Source organism: Papilio polytes, unplaced genomic scaffold (assembly GCF_000836215.1).
Source record: "Papilio polytes unplaced genomic scaffold, Ppol_1.0 DF820622.1, whole genome shotgun sequence".
Classification (NCBI taxonomy): domain Eukaryota; kingdom Metazoa; phylum Arthropoda; class Insecta; order Lepidoptera; family Papilionidae; genus Papilio; species Papilio polytes.
Genome location: NW_013528582.1, coordinates 777,116 through 797,187, shown reverse-complemented (window position 1 = coordinate 797,187; position 20,072 = coordinate 777,116). Strand labels below are relative to the sequence as shown.

The window sequence follows — 20,072 nt, the reverse complement described above, 5'->3', positions numbered from 1 at the left end:
GTTGAAATAATATTATTTGTGGTTTATTGAAGATACTAGCTTTCGCCCGTCACTCCGGCCGCGTAGAATTAAAAAAAGAACTAAGTAGCCTATGTGTTCTTCCAGACTATATCCATCCATCTAAACCTTTGCATTTATAATAATAGTAATTTAGATTAGGATTCGATTCCAGTTAAATCGATTCTAATCGTCGATGGTTTGATTATCGCAATTCGACTATTACTGTTAAATAATCACTTAAAATCTCAGCACCAATGTAACGTAGAAATTTTTTCGTCAAAGATTAACTATGTGAAACTAAAGAAAAACAATTTTTATGATAAACTAGCTGTTCCCATGCGAATTCATCCGCATGAATTTATGAAAATGTTATATTATTGTTTACATTTATCAAATTATCAATTGCAAATGTCAAAATGACATGACATGATGAAAAACCATGGGAATATTATGTATCCTTGATGTTGGCAGCTTGTAGCTTATAGTCTCTTTCCCACATTATTTATTTACCTCCTAAGTTTAATAGCGTGAAAATATTTAGCCTAAAACGTGATAAGTGTAGGGCTTTTTACTAAAGAAAGTAATATTCAAAAACATGATTTTTGACATCTTACGCTGCAAAGTAGTGTTTGTTTACGTTTTATTATATTAGTATAGATTAAGATTATTCAAGTTTACTAAACTTATTATAAACTACGGCTGTTATCAAATCATCGCACGTAAATGAATAATCATGACTTAGCGAATAAAATCGTTGGAATAATTCGTCGGAATATATGGCAAGTGGCCAAGTTAACATTGCGGGAAATTTCTATATTAATTGTTTTATGACTTGTGAATAAGGTTCAAATGATAGTATAACAAAGAGAATAGAATTAGTTGGTAAATTATAACTGGCTGTTGACCGTGACGTCGTCTGCGAGGAATTTAAAAATTTAAGTAGCCTCTATGTTCTATAAGACTATGCTATACATTTATGCCAAATTTCATAGAGATCCGTTCAGTAGTTTAGGAGATACCATCTAATAAATACCCATCCAAACAAACTTTCGCATTTATTATATTAGTAAGAGTAAAATAATATAAGCACGATGAATCATTTTTAACCATGTTTAAGCAGAAAAGATTTTAAAAAAAGTTTTGTGTCTAAAATGCAAATAACAAACGTAAGGCAAGTTCGAACATCGTAAAATTTCTTGGTTCATCAATACAATTTGTATTAAAGGTACTGAGAAGTTGCGAAAATTCCTTACTACGAAGAAACAAGGACATTTTTCACTCTTTCCAGGCGGCAATTTGAAAGCAGGAGCATGCCTTTGTTTGGTTTAAATTATAAGAGATTGCGATTTCACAATTTCATGTTAATATATGTTTTACTAAGATTAAGTCTAGATAGTGTTTATCCATCCATCGGATTGAAGAAAACAATTTTTTTTACATGTTGCTCGCGACTGAACCCGCGTAAAATTAAAAAAGTAATAAGACATAGCTTGTTACTCACATATAACGTAGCTTTTTAATGGTGAAAGAATTTCTGAAATCGACCTAGTAGTTTTTAAGTTATTTCAATATAAACAAACATACAAATCTTGTCTCCTTATAATATTAGTGTATATTTTAAGTTCTCTATATATGTTTTGCCTACAACGTCCAGTTTTATCTGAACCTTTCGACTGTTGTCGTATAACATCAGTACGCAACAATCACCTTTAAATTCTACATTAGTTACTACATTGTAGTTTTAAACATCACTAATCGACTAATTTCCTACTCTTTACAACTAAATGGAGCCTCATGTCCACTTTTTTTAAATTTTTAACATGATTAGTTATTAACGCTTAACGCGTATAACTTATACCAAATGAGCGGCGACAAATAACACGTCTGCATGTCGCAGCGACATTTCCAATTTAGTCGCCTTTGTGTATGCGTCGCGCGTCGCATGTGCAACTGACTTTGCACTCATTTCCTCATGTTTATGTATGACAATCTGTATGAAAGGTAGGTTCGAACTATAAAATACAGCGCGAAGAATCATAAAGTATTGAACAGTAACATGATTGCGAGTGTATACTTTATCAGGGTAACATTGTCTGACTAAGATCGCGCACATCTTTGAACTATCGCATTGTTCAATCTCGCTTTGATTCCTGAGCTTATATGGAGGTGTGCACACTACTCGATTTTTAGTTGTGCAACTAAACGGTTGAATGGGAAAAACAATCGACAATCGCATAACAGCTGTGCGTTAGTTTAGTCAAAGGTGTGCGCCCGCCCTTAGATTGACTTTGCCGGATTGCTTTTGCTTCGAAAAATTTTGCTTGCAGTGTACAATATTTTACCTTTTATTTTTACAGCTCTTTCTTTGTTAATACAGTTAAATATTTTTATTCAGTATTAATAACAAAAGGTAGGTTACATTTTTAAAAATATTGAAAAGTGTCGACTAAATTAGCGACTTAAAATTATCTTAAAAGTGAAACAAATACGATAAAATCAATTCATATGACAATAACATAACGGTAAATCCAGTACTCAATATCTAAAGAAATATATAACTCTGTCATAGAGAACCAAAGATCACGTATAAAGATTCTCGTCAAAGGCGTATAAATCTTGATTATTAGCGTATTTAGCTACCGCATAACGTAGGCTTTTTGCACATTATATCCTCGGCAATTGGAAGGCAGTTAACTGAGCGCACGTGTCGAAAATGTAGAAACTATCGCAAGCTATCGCATTCAGCTCGTTACTCCGACATTATCATAAACATCCAGCCCACTGGGATTGTATTAATGTTTGTTATAACAACTGTATACTGAGCGAAGCTGATTTTATCCCTTTGCAGGCCTATATAAATAAAGGGACTGGATTAGCAACGATTTAACCAAAATGGAATCTACTGGCGTTAGTTTTGTTTGAATTTAACTTGACAATATGCAATCAATTGAAATAGAAAAGGGAATTTTTCGATTACGCCGTTAATCGGTAAACCTATCGGCCCAACGGTAAACACCTAAATATTGTATCGCCAGAGGCCATAGTGGCAAATTGGTAATGATGCGTTTGTGTCATGAAGATTAAAAATTTAATATCTAGTCCAAATTATCATATATCATATCATACTAATATTATAAATGTGAAAGTTTAGATGGATGGATGGATTTTTGTTAGAGTTTGTAGCCTAAACTTCTGAATGGATTTCGATGAAATTTGGTATAGATGTAGAGGATAGTCTGGAAGAACACTTAGGCTACCTACTCACTTTTTTTTTTAATTCCACGCGGACGGAGTCGCGGGCAACAGCTAGTCTAAAATATTTGCCGCATGAAATGTAATGATTTGTCTTTAATACTAAGAATCTTACTTAACTAGTAGCATAACTTTACAAATTTCGATTCCTGTCAAAGGTTCGAAGGTTATGCTTTTATTAAATTCATAGCCTGCGTGGAAATCGTTAATTTTTTTACTGAAAGTCGTAAATCAGAAATCACCTAAGTTCTAAAGAAAACGCCAATAATTTATCGAACATTACCGGGAGCTGAGTTGCGTATATTTCTGAGAAGTCGTTTAGAAAACTCATTTTCTTTCGAGCGGAAGAAATTAGTTTACTATAACATGACAGGTTCAAATTGATCACTACCTTAATGCCTTAGAAACTACAAACTAACTATAACGTGCAAAATTGTAAAACATTTTAAATGAAATAGAGTAATTTTATCTAGACTTCTCTACTATTATAATAAAGCGTAAACACACACTTCTTTGTTGCCTAAGATGTCAGCAATTACAGCATATTTTTGAATAATTCTTCTTTTAATAAAAAGCCCTACACTTGCGTCAGGCTTTAGGCTACATATTTCAACGTCTTTAAACTTAGGAGGTAAATATTTTGGGTAAAGACCCTAATGTGGGAAAGTTGCTGCCAACATCAAGGAATCAAGGTTGTCATTTTGACATTTGTAATTGATAATTTGACAAATGTAAACAGTAAACTAAAATTTTCATAATTTCATGCGGATGAATTCGCACGACAACAGCTCGGTATCAAGTAAAAGATAAAAATAAGTGATAAAATCAATAGACCATTTAATATTGATGGACATAGTCGTGTTCATAAAGTGCAGTATTAATATAAATAAAAGCAATATCATAATGAGTCCTGAGAGTAAAATTATACATCACTGTATTTCAATGTAACCACAGTAAGTTATTTAACCACATAAACAATGTATGAAATTTTCAAACATATTTAAACTTTTTAAAAAAATGTTCTAAAACTGTGTTCTAATACATATGTATTTTTCTTATTATTACATTACCAAATAGATAATTGGAATATATATTAACTATTTTTACGTAATATTACTGTTAACAATTTCGAGTAGTGTTTCGTGCAATTTAATTTGATGCTCGTACGAGACTCTCGAGCGATGGTAACGAAGTAGCCGAGTTATTTGCACAGCGTAGTGAAAATTTGGCGGTCAGTCTGTATTTTGCAGCCCATTTAACAAAATCGATTGTTCTCGGCTCGTTGAGGAGCGTACACCTACTGTTAGAGATTCCTTGGTTATTGTTATATATGTTGTAATGTATATTGTGTTTAGAATGAAATATTTTCTTATCTTATTCAGTAATTATGTTAAATTCGATCACGCAACTTGGAGCTTAATTTTATTGTTTAAAATAATTAATTTCAGAGCAACATCTATTCATGGTCACTAATAAAAATCAACGCTATAGAAAACTAGCTTTTGCCCTTGTCTTCGTACGTGCAGAATTAAAATAAAACTTAATAAGATTTACTAGACTATGTTTTATATCTGAGTCAAATTTGAAATTAATCGAGACGTTTTAAAGACACTTTGATATACTATTTTAAATTGTTTTGGAATAAAATTTCAAAGTACGGGTTTATTTAATATGTTAAAGTTGTTATACATTTTAGATAAAGCAATTTGATCAGATCAACTATTGGGTCCGTTGACCGCTTCAATCAAAGTTTAAGCAACCGTTTACTTTAGGGAAATCAATTCTGACCTCGCCTTTGTGTCTTGTAGAATTTTATCAAAAAAGGGTAAAGGGCTATGTTATGTTAAAAAAACAATATCCATCAAATAAATTAAGAAGAATTACAAATGCAGTGTGATTAAAAAAACTGTAGATTCAAATAGTAAGTACGTAAATTTCCTCAAGAAAACTTATTACTATTTGAATAGATATAAATAACATAGATCAACATTCACACTACATTTAAGAAAAAGAAATTCATTCAAGTATTGTCCACAAATCTTTTTGCCAGATCTACAATTCCTTACTTATTCTACATTTTTTTCTCAGTCCAACAAAAAATATAATACGACTAGGACTTGTGTTTGTGCCAAACAGACGATAGTGTTTTTGTTGAAGAAACAAGAACTTGGTACTGCACTATAAGCGTAGTTTCTTCACTCGACCAAAACGTAATCTCATCCCTTTCATTCTCCTTTAAATAAATGAGATAGCAATACGTTTTTGTGGATGTTACGGTAATGATAACCTACACAAGAATCAATCTCAAACTTTTGTTACTATAAAATTTCTGTTTTACTTTCGTAGAGTATTTTCCATTAGTGTTATGTAAATTTCCACATTTATGAAATTTGTTATTTATGACAAAAACGAATAAATACCCTCTAAATTGTTCCTTTAGTTGAAATAATTAGGAGGTATTCGGAAATCATAGTACGAATTGTATTTTATTATTTCCGCTGTTTTAAACACATAAAAAAACATCCGTCCAAATTTTACATGTTTAAATTTATTATATTAAGATTAAAATTTACTATTACAAAAATTTCCTATGTATGTTTGTCTTCCACCATTTAAAAGCTACGTTATCAGTAAGTAATATAGACTACTATATATATTATTTTTAAATTTTACGCGGACGAAGTCGCGAGCAATAGCTAGTATTCAATACAACCTTAAAGAATGAATGATTTAATAATAAATGTTAACATCTTAAAGCGAGAGCTTATATCTAAATATCCTTTGGTATAAATTTGAATGTCTTTGATACGGATAAACGAAATACCATTTCGCATACTTCGACAAGAATTTAAATTTATTTTCATGAATCCGTCTCGTCTCGGTAGCGCACAATTGAGTTACGAATGGTATTTTATAACTCCGTTTAAAATATTAAAATCACAAATTTCACGAGAGTCTAGATTATAAAAATTTACTTTAACAAAATGTTACTTCTTTTGAGAAGAACGTCAGTTACGAGTGTGGTAAATCGGTAGAGGTAGACATGGAAAGAAATGGATTGCGTGATGACGTATGAAAGAGTTATGTGGAGGAAAAAGAGTGGGATAAGGAGGAAGATGATGATGATGGTCACTTACTAAGATCACAAATGCGTAAGATTGTCTCTCAAGATGAATATTTGTTACAAGATATATCTTAAACAGCTTAACGGATCTCTGAAACTTGGCATAGATCTAATCTACGCACGTCATGGGGCCCGCCGTCTACAACCGCCTGCCGGACCACGTCACAGCGGCTACCAGCCTCGCGTCATTTAAAAATAAATAATTTTTGCTTCCATGATTGTTTTATTTGCACAATTTTTATTCATTCATTTTTAATATATGTAAGGTTTTTTATTTTTTTTTTAATTATGACTTGTAATTCGATTACCAATAAAATATTTGTATTTGTAGTTGTAGATGTAGGAGAAGAACACGTAGGCTACTAATTCAGGTTTTTTTAATTCCCGACATACGGAGTCGTGGGTTCATAAATAATATAATGGCTATTCAAATAACAATAATAGCGGTTTCATGAAGTGTAAACAACAAAATGCAGTCTACATGTTGTTAAATATTTAATGAAATGGAAATGTAACTATTAACTATTGTTAAATCAAATTAAAATCGAATTCATCGAAATCAATTTCATTCATAGGTAAAATTTCATTTCAATAGAGAGCGTAATTGAAGCTTAATTTATAGTAAAATTGTAACCAATAATTATATTAAATGTAGCTGAAGATATCAAAAGTAATATAATGAACCAAAAATGTACCAAATATTAATACAAAAGGCTTGTTTGGATATTTTGTTACATAATAGTAATTGGAAATACTTAATTTTTACAAACATTTTATAATATAAAATCCAATTAAATGTTGCGTTAAAAATAACGAACGTGTATTTTATACTCACGATTCTATTTAGTGTGTTTCTGATTGAATAATTCATGTTATTGTATCAGGAAATAAGACAACTCAGAGCACATCTTTTACTAAACTATCGCACTACTGTTTTGTCTCTTTTATTCCTAGCTTATATGAAGATGGACACACTAATCGATCTTTAGTTGTGCAAGTAAACAGTTGAATTGGCTACGAAACAATCGACAATCGCACAACAGTCGCGAGTCAAAGGTGTGCGCGCGCTTATAAAGTTCAAATTATGCCCCGTTCACACTTGGCCAGTATAGTTGATTAGTTGACACGGCGAGTCAGATCGTATGGACTCACTAACGCCAGTTATCGTTCACACTGTGCCAATTGATTGACAATCCAGTAATTGAACGCTACTAACCCAATATATTGGCCAATGGTGAAACGCATTTGTTGTCGAATAACAAATTGTGTCAAATAAGCTGGCACTTTAAATATATTTAACTTAATGTAATTATCAACTTTCTGTCATACTAGCTTTCGCTTGCGACTCCGTCCGCGTGGAATTAAAAAAAGCCTATGAGTTCTTTCAGACTATCCTCTAAGTCTATGCCGAATCTCATCAAGATCCCGTCATCCGTTTAGTCGACAAACTCTAACAAACATCCTTCCATCTAGACTTTCGCATTTATAATAATAATAAGGTAATAGGAAGCAATAATTTCATTTGTTTTTGCATATAAGACTTTAAGATGCGAGCGTAATCTCCTCAAAGGCTGGCAACATTCGTCTGCTATTGTGGTTGTCTATAAGCGTCTTTGTTCATCTTGATATTCCCGACGATCGTTTGCCCCATGGTTTTTAAAAACAAAAGAAAGTAAAAAAAGTAAGTTTTAAAACGTTTGTCAGTAAAATAATGACTAAAAAAAGGAAGTATAGTTTCTTGATATTTCTTAACAATAAGAGTTACAGCAAGACAATGCCTTTTTGTTCTTGCGTCCGCTAACTATGCCATTTGACTTTTTGTTTCTTACAACTAATGTTTATGGAAACTTGTGACACGTAACATTGTTTACTTTTGAATAAATGTTCTAGTTAAATACTATAAACATTTAAAAAATAGAACAAAAGTCCAGGTCTTTTTAAGGGTGTTTATGCAAAAATGTGACAGTGACTATTTTGGATTTTTAATAGCTTGTCATACTTCAAGATTTTCCATTTGACATAACATGTGGCACTATGAAATATGACATACTAGCTTTCACTCGCGACTCCGTCCGCGTGGAATTAAAAAAAAGTAGCCTATGTTTTCTTCTAGACTATACTCTACATCTATGCGAAATTTCATCGAGATCCGTTCAGCCGTTTAGGCTACAAGTTCTAGCAAACTTCCATCCAAAGCATCCATCCATCTTAACTTACGTATTTATATTATTAGTAAGAAGTAAGATGAAATTAAATTAGTTACTGCTTTGTAAGTATATGAAAATTTGTAGAGTGGGATGGGGAGAACGGACCACAAATCCGGGAAGCAACATGCAAAAACTAGGTCTCTACTACACGTATGAGTTAAAATGAGGTCCTCAGTGTTTGCAAACGAATCTTCATTCATAATCTATCTAGGAACTCCGCTTGCACGCAAAAGCATGAATCATTGTCACGTTGCGCGTAAGCTAAGCGTGCGAGTGAGAACGAACATGTGATAAAGAGGCATGATCGACTAAACCGGTTTGTGACGTCACGTAAAATTATCGACTTTATGTACAAAATTCCCGTTATTCTGCTTAAAGTTTAATTAAATCCCACTGTTGACTTGATTAATAGTATTATTGTAGTCGTAATGAAGTGTTTAAATTTCCGTATAATTACGATTGGCAGATTTAATATTAAAAAAACAAATACGACGTCGCGTCGTATTGTTTGCTTTTTAATTATATTCCCCATCTTCATCAATAACATGTTGAGGAAATTCATTCGTTTCGCAATAATGAGACACTTCGTCATGTTCAATTGTTAATTTTAATGATTCAATGAGTTGTAATTACAATATTATTTGTAATGATGTGAAACTCTCATTGTAGTCAATAAAGGGTGACTTTTGTAATATTAACCATATTAGAAGTCACCTACTAATAATTTAAAACGCATGTACGTGATGCGAGAACATTTCTTTATGTTCTTCAGTCTGTTTTTTTAAAGATTTTGCTGTATATGTTTTAAGACATCAGATTTTTTAAAACATCAATTTCCATGGTAAGTTTTAATTTCTAGAATCAATACTATTATAATAAAGCGTAAACACACACTTCTTTGTTGCCTAAGATGTCAGCAATTACAGCATATTTTTAAATAATTCTTTTTTAATTAAAAAGCCCTACACTTACGTCACGCTTTAGGCTATATATTTTCACGCCATAAAACTTTGGGGGGTAAATATTTTGGATAAAAACCCTAATGTGGGAAAGAGACCATAAGTTGCTGCCAACATCAAGAAAGCAAGATCGCTAAGGTTTTTCATGTCATGTCATTTTGACATTAGCTATTATTAATTTGACAAATATAAACAAGAAAATAAAATTTTCATAATTTCATGCGGATGAAGCCGCACGGGAACAGCTAGTTATATAATAGAATAAAATCGTTATAAATGTAAGTTAGTAAGGAAATTCATAAAAATCAAATCCAATATAAAGACACATATAAAAAATAATGCATCGATCGGTAAGTTTATCGATTGAGGGAGTAAGTTTTAGTTAAGAGCAAGTTATATTAGCAGCTCTCGTAAAACTTGGTGAATAAGAGTGAAGTTTCGCCTCCACGCTTGTTAAGAGATGCAGTTAGAGAGTTAACTTCTAACTCCAAATTACCCAAGATCAATGTTTTGTATTTAAATCAGACAACACTCGATCGTACAAGTGTTAGAAGTATAAATAATTTTAAAGGAAAGATTTTTGAATCAAACAATATTATAAAGAGGAAATATTTGTATTTTTGTTTTTGTATGTATTGCAATAACTCAAAAACTACTAGGCCGATTTTAAAAATTCTTTCACTGTTAGAAAGGTTATTTATCCGTAAGTAATATAGGTAATTTTATTTTCATACGGACGAAGTCGCGGATAACAGCTAGTAAAAATAAAAATGAAACGAAAGACCAACAAATCATGTTTATTGTTAAATTGAAATTAAATCTATAATAATTTAGCTTTATTATAAATAGAAATTTAGTAGAACGAAGTTATTATGTAAAATGTGTTTTCTCGTCGCATTTTCATACTAAAATTTCATATGGATATCATAAAATACCTCTGGCAACTCGATTGGGTGCCACTTTGAAGAATTCGAGAGAATAAATTTAATTTCTTGTCAAAGTATGGAAAATGGAATCCTGAGTATGCGTTCGCAGCGAAAAGACATTCGATTCAAAGTTATTTTAAACGATGTCTTCAATATAGATGGAGCGGTTGAAATTATTTCGCCAAAAAGCCAATGAAATTACACTTTTTCTAGTAAAACGTAATGAGCAAAAATATTAATAGTAAGTGTTGCTCGCGACTTTGCCCGTTTCAAATCATACTAATATTATAAATGCGAAATGTTAAATGGATGGATGTTCGTTAGAGTTTGTAGCCTAAACGACTGAACAGATTTCCATAAAATTTTGTACAGATGTAGAGGACAGTCTAGAAGAACACATAGGCTACTCACATTTGTTTTTTTTTAATTCCACGCGGACGGAGTCGCGGGCGAAAGCTAGTAGTAAATAATTGAAAAATATAGCCCATGTTACTCACAGATAAATTACCTTTCTAGGAGTGCAAGAATATTTAATACCGGCCCAGTAGCTTTTACATGAATCAAATACATACAAAAATCCTAGAATACAAATGTTTCCTCTTTATAATATTAGTATAGATTACTGTAAAAACTACTGAACGTATTTGAACAATTATTTCGCCAATTAAAAACATTAAAACATAATGATTTTCTTTCAAGACTTTCACGAGTTGTAGACTTTAGTTGCCGTGCAGAAATCATAAGTTCGTAAATAAATAAATCTTAAAAATACCAAAATGTCTTACAAAGAAGTTAATCTATACTGATTCCTTTTAAAACCGCCTTAAGAGAGCGAAAATGACTATCTCCCATTCAAAATACCTCCTTGAAATTGCGAAGAAACGGCATCCGTCGTTAACAAAGGAAGGCAATGAATGGCACATAGATACACGTAGTACTGACTGCTCTGCTCTCTGTTCATTACTCTGTGACATATTTCTGCGCGTTATTACGTAAAAGTCTCTGCTTTTCATTACTCTATAATTACAATTTTATAAACTTTATTTAAATCGGATCGAATTAGTTCGTTTGAAATATATTCATATAAAATTAAGGTTTAATATTGACCTTACAGCTAGCTATTGCTCGCGTCTTCGTCTATATTAGATTAAAATTAATAAAATAATTAAAACCATAACCTATGTAACTCACTGATAACGTAGCTTTTTAATGGCGAAAGAATTTTTGCAATCGGCTCTATATTTTTTTAGTTATTACAATATATACATAAAACGTACAGACGAATTGAGTACCTCCTTCTTTTGGGAAGTCAGTAAAAAATCCATAAAATACAAATCTTTCCTTTTTTTAATTATGTTATCATTTAAATTATTAAACTTTCGTGAGACATTTTATAATTAATTATTTACGGCTTACTCACGTATACTTTTCTTTTTCCGGTGACGGCACCGACCAGTTTCAGACCCTGCGGGGGTCCTTCTTCAGGGCGAGGGTTAAGTATGTATCGAGTTCGCGTCGCGCGACGCAGGGTCTGAAACTGGTCGGTGCCGTCACCGGAAAAAGAAAAGTATACGTGAGTAAGCCGTAAATAATTAAATATGTTATCATACTATTATTATAAATGCGAAAGTTCAGATGGATAGATGGATGTTTGTTAGAGTGTCTATCCTAAACGGTTGAACGGATTTCTATGAAATTTGGCATAGATGTAGAGATAGTCTGGAAGAATACTTAGGCTACTTGCATTTATCTTTTTAATTCCGCTCGGACGGAGTCGCGGGCGAAAGCTAGTATTAGTATAAATATAGATTAACTGTACAGTTATAAAGCTATTATCTAAAATTTTAATGTTCTAATTTCAAGTAATTATGTTTGGCTAGAATACAAAATTCCCCTTTAGCCTGTAGCAGTTTCGTTGGACGACATGCCATTTCATGTTACAACTTTCTAAATAGATCGAAATCTCAGATCCCGTAAGTTACAAGTCCGATAAAGTAACAAGTAACCTCAAGTTATATGTTTTTACTTTAATTATCCTTTGTAATAAAAACTTACATTAAAATCTATTCGAGTCTTGAAAATGTTTTGATATCAGAGCTTTGAGTTGTTTAATGATTTAGTTGGTTATAGTTATAAGAGAAACAGTTTTTAGACAAGATTTTTAATTTACACGTAACTAACGAAATATTAATTTTAGTCAATAATACGTGTATCAAAAGATTAGTATTTCCTTACAGACAAAATGTCACGAAAATGTAAAGTAGATGAATTCCAATCTTATTAAGAACTATCTGTTACTCGCGACTTCGTCCACGCAATATTAAGATAAAAAGTAGCCTATAACATCCCCGTCTATGTCAGCTACCCTTCAGTGAAGGTCCAGTCGGAATCGACCCAGCCGTTTCGGAGATCACCCGGAACAAACGCGGCTTGCGGACAGACAAAAAAAAATTAAATGCGATTTTTGTTATCAGCAACGCTATTACATCTTCCCCTTTTTTTGATATTACAGACACTCCAATTTTATTATATGTATAGTCTATTAATTATTTAAATTGATTACTAGATGGCGTTAGTTTATTTTATTGTGTCGTCATATTCAATCGTCAAAAATAATAGTAAATCAAATCAAAACGCTTTATACAGTATCAGACGCGACTCAGTCGTTAACGTGTTTTGAATATATTTGGTGCTTGAAGAATCATTTATCTTGCGTTGTGTCGGAAATGGAATGATTCTTAGAGTTGTCCCCTTTTCTTCGTGTGTCATATTCATTGTGATTCATTTTCTTTCCCTTTTTTATACTTTTTTCTGCCCCCGAAAGCACGAAGATTGATTCGCTCGTCAGCAATAAACGTTAAAATTGTTAACCTAGAAACTGTTTTCGTTTTAGATTAGTAATCTTTGTAATAATAAAAATAAATATTCCTTTATTACAGTTTCAGATAGGTTATAAATTATGTTATCTGTTATTAATATTATAAATGCGAAAGTTTGTTTGGATAGATGTAAAGTTGGATAGACTCCTTCCATTTTTTTTTATATCGCATAGATGAAGTCAAAGGCATAATATAGTTATCTATAGATCATTAACTTAAATACGTAAAAAGGTTAATTACAATAGAAAATGTTTTAACGAAATAACTAATTATACAAGTTTTTTCACATTTTCACACAATTTGTCCACCTAAATCAAAGGGAAAGTTTTGTAATTTCGTGACACGTTATTTCAAACTTGTCACAAAGTTTCGACAGCGTTTTCAAGCCAATTATATTGAAAGTTATGCACGACTCGATTTGCCTCGTCAATTTTGATTCTCGAATTACAAACTGCAGCAGAGTCGTACTCAGGGTTTAGTGGACTACCAAGATACCTATCTTCACCCTTAACATGATAGTGTCCAGTGTGACAAACAACTAAAAAAGTCTATTGAACTAGTTTAGAGAAGAATACGTCAGATTATTGTGTTGGTGAATTTTTTTTGCTACAATAAGAACACTTAAACAAAATAGAATTAATAAAAATGGAGATTTTGTATCTAATTTTGACAAAAATCAAATTTCGTAATCATATTTGCGTCACTTTAAACGAAACATAATTTTTATCATAATTTTCTTCTCCTCCGTCAATTAAGGGTACACAACGCTTCTGCAATTGCGGAAGTTTATGGACAGCAGTTGTTTTGTATTTCAGTGGATTCAGGTGACTGCAAGCTCGTTTGCCACTCTATATTATAAAAAAAAACAAGTGATCCGTGCGCGAGTAATTTACTATTAAGCTATATTTGGTTAAGTAACTAGGTCCCAGATGCCAGTTATAAATATAAGACTTTGAATTACAAAGAAATAACGACTACAGAAGTCTCTAGTAACAAGAGAGTTTCCGTTGTTTGTGTAACAATTATCTACTGTAACGTGTTAACCTTAACTTGTAGGTAACTGTTAAGTTAACAATGTTTGCTGAGAGTTCAATTGCGGCAATCGATTAAGTTTCTAGATAACGTTTCCGACTGCAAGATGATCTTTTAGATAAGTGACAAGCTGTTCGCGTGCGGATTCATCCGCGTGTAATTTAAAACTTCATTTTATTGTTTACATTTGTCAAAATGACATGACAAACCTTAGCAATCTTGCTTTCTTGATGTTGGCAGCAACTTATGGTCTCTTTACCACATTAGGGTTTTTATCCAAAACATTTACCCCCTTTAACGGCGTGAAAATATTTAGCCTTAAGCGTGACGTAAGTGTAGGGCTTTTTATTAAAAAAAGAATTATTCAAAAATATGCTGTAATTGCTGACATCTTAGGCAACAAAGAAGTGTGTGTGTACGCTTTATTATAATAGTATAGATAAAATAACTAACACACTTATAATGAATGAAAGTTTTAATTAGTCTCTTAGTGTAGATGTCTCATCACTAAGGGACTCGTCCTTAAGGAACGATGACAAAAATATGTAGATATTTTCGTGGATATTTAAGGTGGTGTAAACACCACCACCACAGAATTTCAGTTATCCATCTAAAAATCTCCGTCGACATTGATCGGAATAAAAAGTGTTGAAACAAAATTCTTTCAAAAACCGCTTTAAAATAGATACAATCGACAAAGATTCGTATTTTATTTTCAAACTGTTATATTTCGAATAGTTTCCAATACTAAAGAATATAAGTCTCGAATTTGAAACAAGATTTTTTCCGACGTCGTCCAAACAAAAGACGATTGTGGGTTTATTTTAGCAGATTCGAAAATTGTCTCTATAGATGGCGGGCGCGTAGTTTTAAAAAGAACTTCAACTGTCTCTCCGATTGTCCAATAAACATATTTTCAGATACTTTTTTCGTTCAAATTAACAGTAAGCATTTACTGCAAAAACACTTACACAAACACTTCATATTCACGTTTATTTTTTAAGAAAAAGTATAACAATAATGGTGCAATTATTGACTGCTGAAAATCTGAAAATAAATAATATGCTATTCTAAAAATAGGATCCCACCTATATTTAAAAGAACAACACACAATGTAATAAGCAAGACTGCAAAGATAGAGCACGCGCACACCTTCGACTAAACTATCGCACAATTGTTTAATCGCGCTTTGATTCCTATGACCATATATGTAGGTGCGCACACTACTCGATTTTTAGTTGTGCAACTAAACAGTTGAATTGACTGCGAAACAATCGACAATCGCACAACAGTTTAGTCAAAGGTGTGCGCTTTTAATAAATGAGCCACAACTCCGCTCGTTTATCCTAGTTTAAATAAGTTAGTATGGTTTCATTTGGGTCAGGTGCTGCATTTCATGCTCTGATTACAAGAACTCACTGCCTAACTGAAGGTAATTTATTATTATATTTCAAATGACGAAGCTGCAATGTTACATGCTTCTTAAGTATCAAGACGAACGTAAGTTGAAGTATGAAGTAAGAAAATCAATTATGATATAAGAGAAACATCTTCGAGCTAAAAAGAAATAAAGAGTTTGTTTTCATACATGCAAAAATGACTAAAGAAGACTTACGTTCGTTAGCAGATGTGAGATAAAAGGAAAAATGTAACGCACTTTCTCTATGATTTGTTCATTAAAACTACATTTTACATTTAGTACGTTTCATTTTATCAGAATTTAATTAATCTTATTTGATGCGCATAAAACAGACTAAAACAAAAGCATATAATGTTTGCACACGACATTTACACAAGCATTCGTTCTGGCAACGAGTCGGAAATGAAATGATTTCCCCCATCTCACAGTTTTCCTCAACAATTTAATTTTAAAACAAATGCGACTCGACACTCGGACCTGGGGAAATGTTTTATTTTTACTACGTAATTTTTATTTTTCACGAGTTTACAGTCGAGGAATTAAATTTCCTACCCACTTAGAATCTTACGGTACACTAAAAGCAATCCAACACGTATGTATGTTATTATGACAAGGTTTCGACATCATTGCGAAAGTAATAATTATATAGATTAACAATATTTTTTTTAGATAAATTGAAAACTTTTTGGAGGTTGGTTAATAAACGTCTTCGAATATGCGTTCGTTAAATTGTGACATTGTAGCCTATCGGTAACAAACGACAATCGCACAACTGTTGTGCGACTGTCGATTGTTTCGCAGCCAATTCAACTGTTTACTAATAACTAAGAACTAATAACCGGGTAGTGAGCGCACCTCCATATAAGCTAATAGGAATCAAAGCGCAACTAAACAGTTGTGCGATAGTTTAGTCTAAGAAGTGCGCGTTCTAAGTATAATTTATAAAAAGGTCTCAATAAATCGACTATGAAAGTATTTTTTTTTTAATTTATCAACTTCTACACTTTGTTTGACTTTGTTCCGTACTCTTTTTTGCTCAGTTTGTTTTTCTTTTCTTTTCCGTAATCCTTTTAACACTAGTGAGTTCCTTTTTTTATTAAATACAATTATACTACTACTTACTTATACTAGCACGACATTTGTTACATGAAAGTAAATTTCTTTTCTTGTTAGTGTATCTGTAGAGATACATCATTTTTTTTTCTAAACACCTTGGGTCATCAAGTGACATTCGTGACATCTATACGTTTATTGTGTTCAAAGGAAAGACAAAGCGACCACGAACACTTTGGTAAATATAAACATCGAAAATATTTGAAACAACTCACTAAAAACAATCACAGAAACCGACAACTCTCAAGGTCATGGTCAAAGGTCACACATGTTAGACAGTGACGTTTGCCCTCAACTTCCGAGCGACAACATTCAAAACGTCCATACGCCATCATAATACGTCAACAACTAAATGTCAAATTAAATACGTTACTGACAGCACATCAACGTCAAACGTCAACGTCAAACGTCATTAAATCAAAGTGACATAGGGTTGCCTGCCTGCGAAAAACTCCCGAAATGGAGGGACAATTCCAAATACTTTTCGATCAAATGAAAATCGAGATGGAAAAACAAACAAAAACAATATTTGAAAAAATGGATAAACGGTTAGAACCTTTAATTGAAGAAAATAAAATCATGAAGAGTAAAATCGAAGTATTAGAAAGAAAAATAGAACAGCTAGAGAAAGAAAAGAAGAAAAATAATATTATTATTTTCGGGATAGATGAGGAGGAAAAAACTACTTTGGACTTATTGGGAATAGTGCAGAAGATTATAAAAACTGATCTAGATATTATTTTGGACTCGAAAGATGTATCGAAGATTCATCGCATTGGCGCAGTGAAGGAAAACAAAATACGACCCGTCCTTGTTGCTTTCTCCAACATCTGGAAGAGAAGTGAGATACTAAAGAAAAAAAGGAATTTAAAACAGATGTACGTTACCGAAGATTTTCCGAAGGAAATACTAGAAAAGCGAAGAGAATTACAAGCAAAGGTTAAGGAGGAGCGGGCAAAAGGTAATTTTGCTTACATAAAATACGATAAGATTATAGTCAGAGAAGGTAACCTAAACACAGAGAAAAGAAAGAGAGATCAGTCGTCTTCGCCCGAAAATCAAAACTACGCAAAGAAACCAGTAAGCAACACCTCGTCAATAAAAGAAAACAGAAAGAATGCGTTCGATATGATGAGACCAAGATCTAGCTCCTTACAATTAACAAAATCTAACCAAAACAAATAGCCACTACACACCAGCATTCAGAAGCGGAACAACCCCAACCCGGCTGGTCCCCGTGGGGTTGACAGACCACCACCCCCTAAAAGCAATAATTCAAATATACTCGTAGGAAAAAGCATAAAAAGAAAAAAATTATTATACCTTGCAACTCTAAATGTACGAACGCTAATGGAAGACCATAGACTATTAGAACTAGAATTCGCCATAAAAGATTTAAAATGGGATATTATTGGACTTTCGGAGGTTAGAAGATCTGGAGAAGAAATAAGAGAATATAATGACTTTATATTTTACTACAAAGGAGAAAAGCAAGGAAGGTATGGAGTAGGATTCATTGTAAAAAAATACCTTAAAGATAAAATAGTTAGTTTCGAAGGGATATCCGACAGACTTATAGCTCTTAATGTGAAACTGAGCCCATCAAAACCACCTTTAACAATTATTCAAGCCTATGCACCAAGCGAACAAGATACCAAGATAGAAAAGGAAAAATTTTACAACAAACTGACTGAAGTAGCACAAAGAATGAACAAAAATTTAGTAGTCGTTGGCGACTTCAATGCAAAGGTGGGCAGTAAATCAAATGAAGACGAATTTGTTCTCGGTGTACACAGCAGAGGTGGAAGAAACGACAATGGACAGCGGTTGGTTGACTTTTCTTTTACACTAAACTTAAAGATTATGAATAGCTTTTTCAAGAAAGGAAAGTCAAGAAAATGGACGTGGATATCCCCAAATGGCAGAGACAGAAACGAAATAGACTTTATTTTGGCAAGAGAGAAAGAAATATTTTATGATGTGAGCGTAATAAATAATTTGAATTTCAATACAGATCACAGGATGGTGAGAGGCGCCATGATTGTAGATAATAGGAGTTCGAGAAAACATATCATGCCAAATAAAAATATCACTTTACAGCCCATACCACATAATGCCCTGAACGATTTAAAAAAATCCTTAATGAACTTAGAAATACATGAAACGGTACAAAGTAAATATGACTTTCTTGAAAACTCGCTGATAGGTGTAAATAAACTACGAACGAAAAAGGATAATAATAACAAATTAGGAAATGAAACGATAAAACTAATGGAAGAGAGAAATAAAATGTTAGACAATCGAAAAGAGAACCGTAAAGACATAGCAAATATCAGTAAAAGGATTCAAACATCAATAAGAAGACATAGAAAAGAAGAAAGAATTAAAGTACTAAGAGAACAAATAGAAAAAACAGGAGGGACAAAAAAAGGACTTAAACAACTAAAAGAGTATACATTATGGATACCGAAAGTCAAAACTAAACCTAAAAACTATAAGAGCAGACTAACCGTAAGAAGGTCATCAATTGAAAAAACAGCGACAGAGTTCTACAAACAATTATACACGGAAACGGATAAAACAACGAATACGGAAGAAAAGAAAAAGGATGTAATTGAAGAAGATATACCACACATACTAGAAGCAGAAGTTCTCAGAGCAATCCGCACCCAAAAAAGCGGAAAAGCATCAGGAGAAGACAAAATTTCAAATGAACTACTAAAAGACACAATAGCTTCAATCATCACGCCCCTAACCGACCTATTCAATGAAATACTTGCTAACGAACAAATCCCAACTCAGTGGACAAAATCTACCATAACTCTGCTGTATAAAAAAGGCGATAAAAGAGACATCAACAATTACAGACCTATATCGCTAATGTCCAACTTATATAAAGTGTTTTCCAAAGTAATTCTGGGAAGAATAGATAAAAAATTAGAAGATAACCAACCAAGGGAACAAGCAGGTTTTCGCTCAGATTACTCGACCATCGATCACATTCAAGTTGTGAAACAAATAATAGAGAAGTGTAATGAATATAACCAAAGATACTACTTGGCATTTGTCGACTATACCAAGGCGTTTGACTCCCTAAATCATAACTACATTTGGCAAACGTTACAAATCCAAGGCATAGAAGAAAAATACATAAATATTA

The 20,072-nt window shown here is 32.5% G+C and overlaps 2 protein-coding genes across 2 annotated transcripts in view; one reads left to right on the top strand and one right to left on the bottom strand.

Moving 5' to 3' along the window:
• Window positions 1-16,999, bottom strand: part of LOC106110504 (hemicentin-2) — a 146,349-nt gene extending 129,350 nt beyond the window's left edge. Inside the window, exon 1 of the mRNA XM_013292363.1 lies at window positions 16,922-16,999. The gene's annotated coding sequence lies outside the window, so the exon portion shown is untranslated. The remainder of the gene's footprint in view (window positions 1-16,921) is intronic.
• Window positions 17,000-18,262: 1,263 nt separating this feature from the next.
• The window catches only part of LOC106110415, a 32,438-nt gene continuing 30,628 nt past the window's right edge, over window positions 18,263-20,072 (top strand). Inside the window, exons 1-2 of the mRNA XM_013292239.1 lie at window positions 18,263-18,668; window positions 18,927-19,822. Of these exons, the coding sequence (XP_013147693.1) occupies window positions 18,263-18,668; window positions 18,927-19,822 (1,302 nt within the window). The remainder of the gene's footprint in view (window positions 18,669-18,926; window positions 19,823-20,072) is intronic.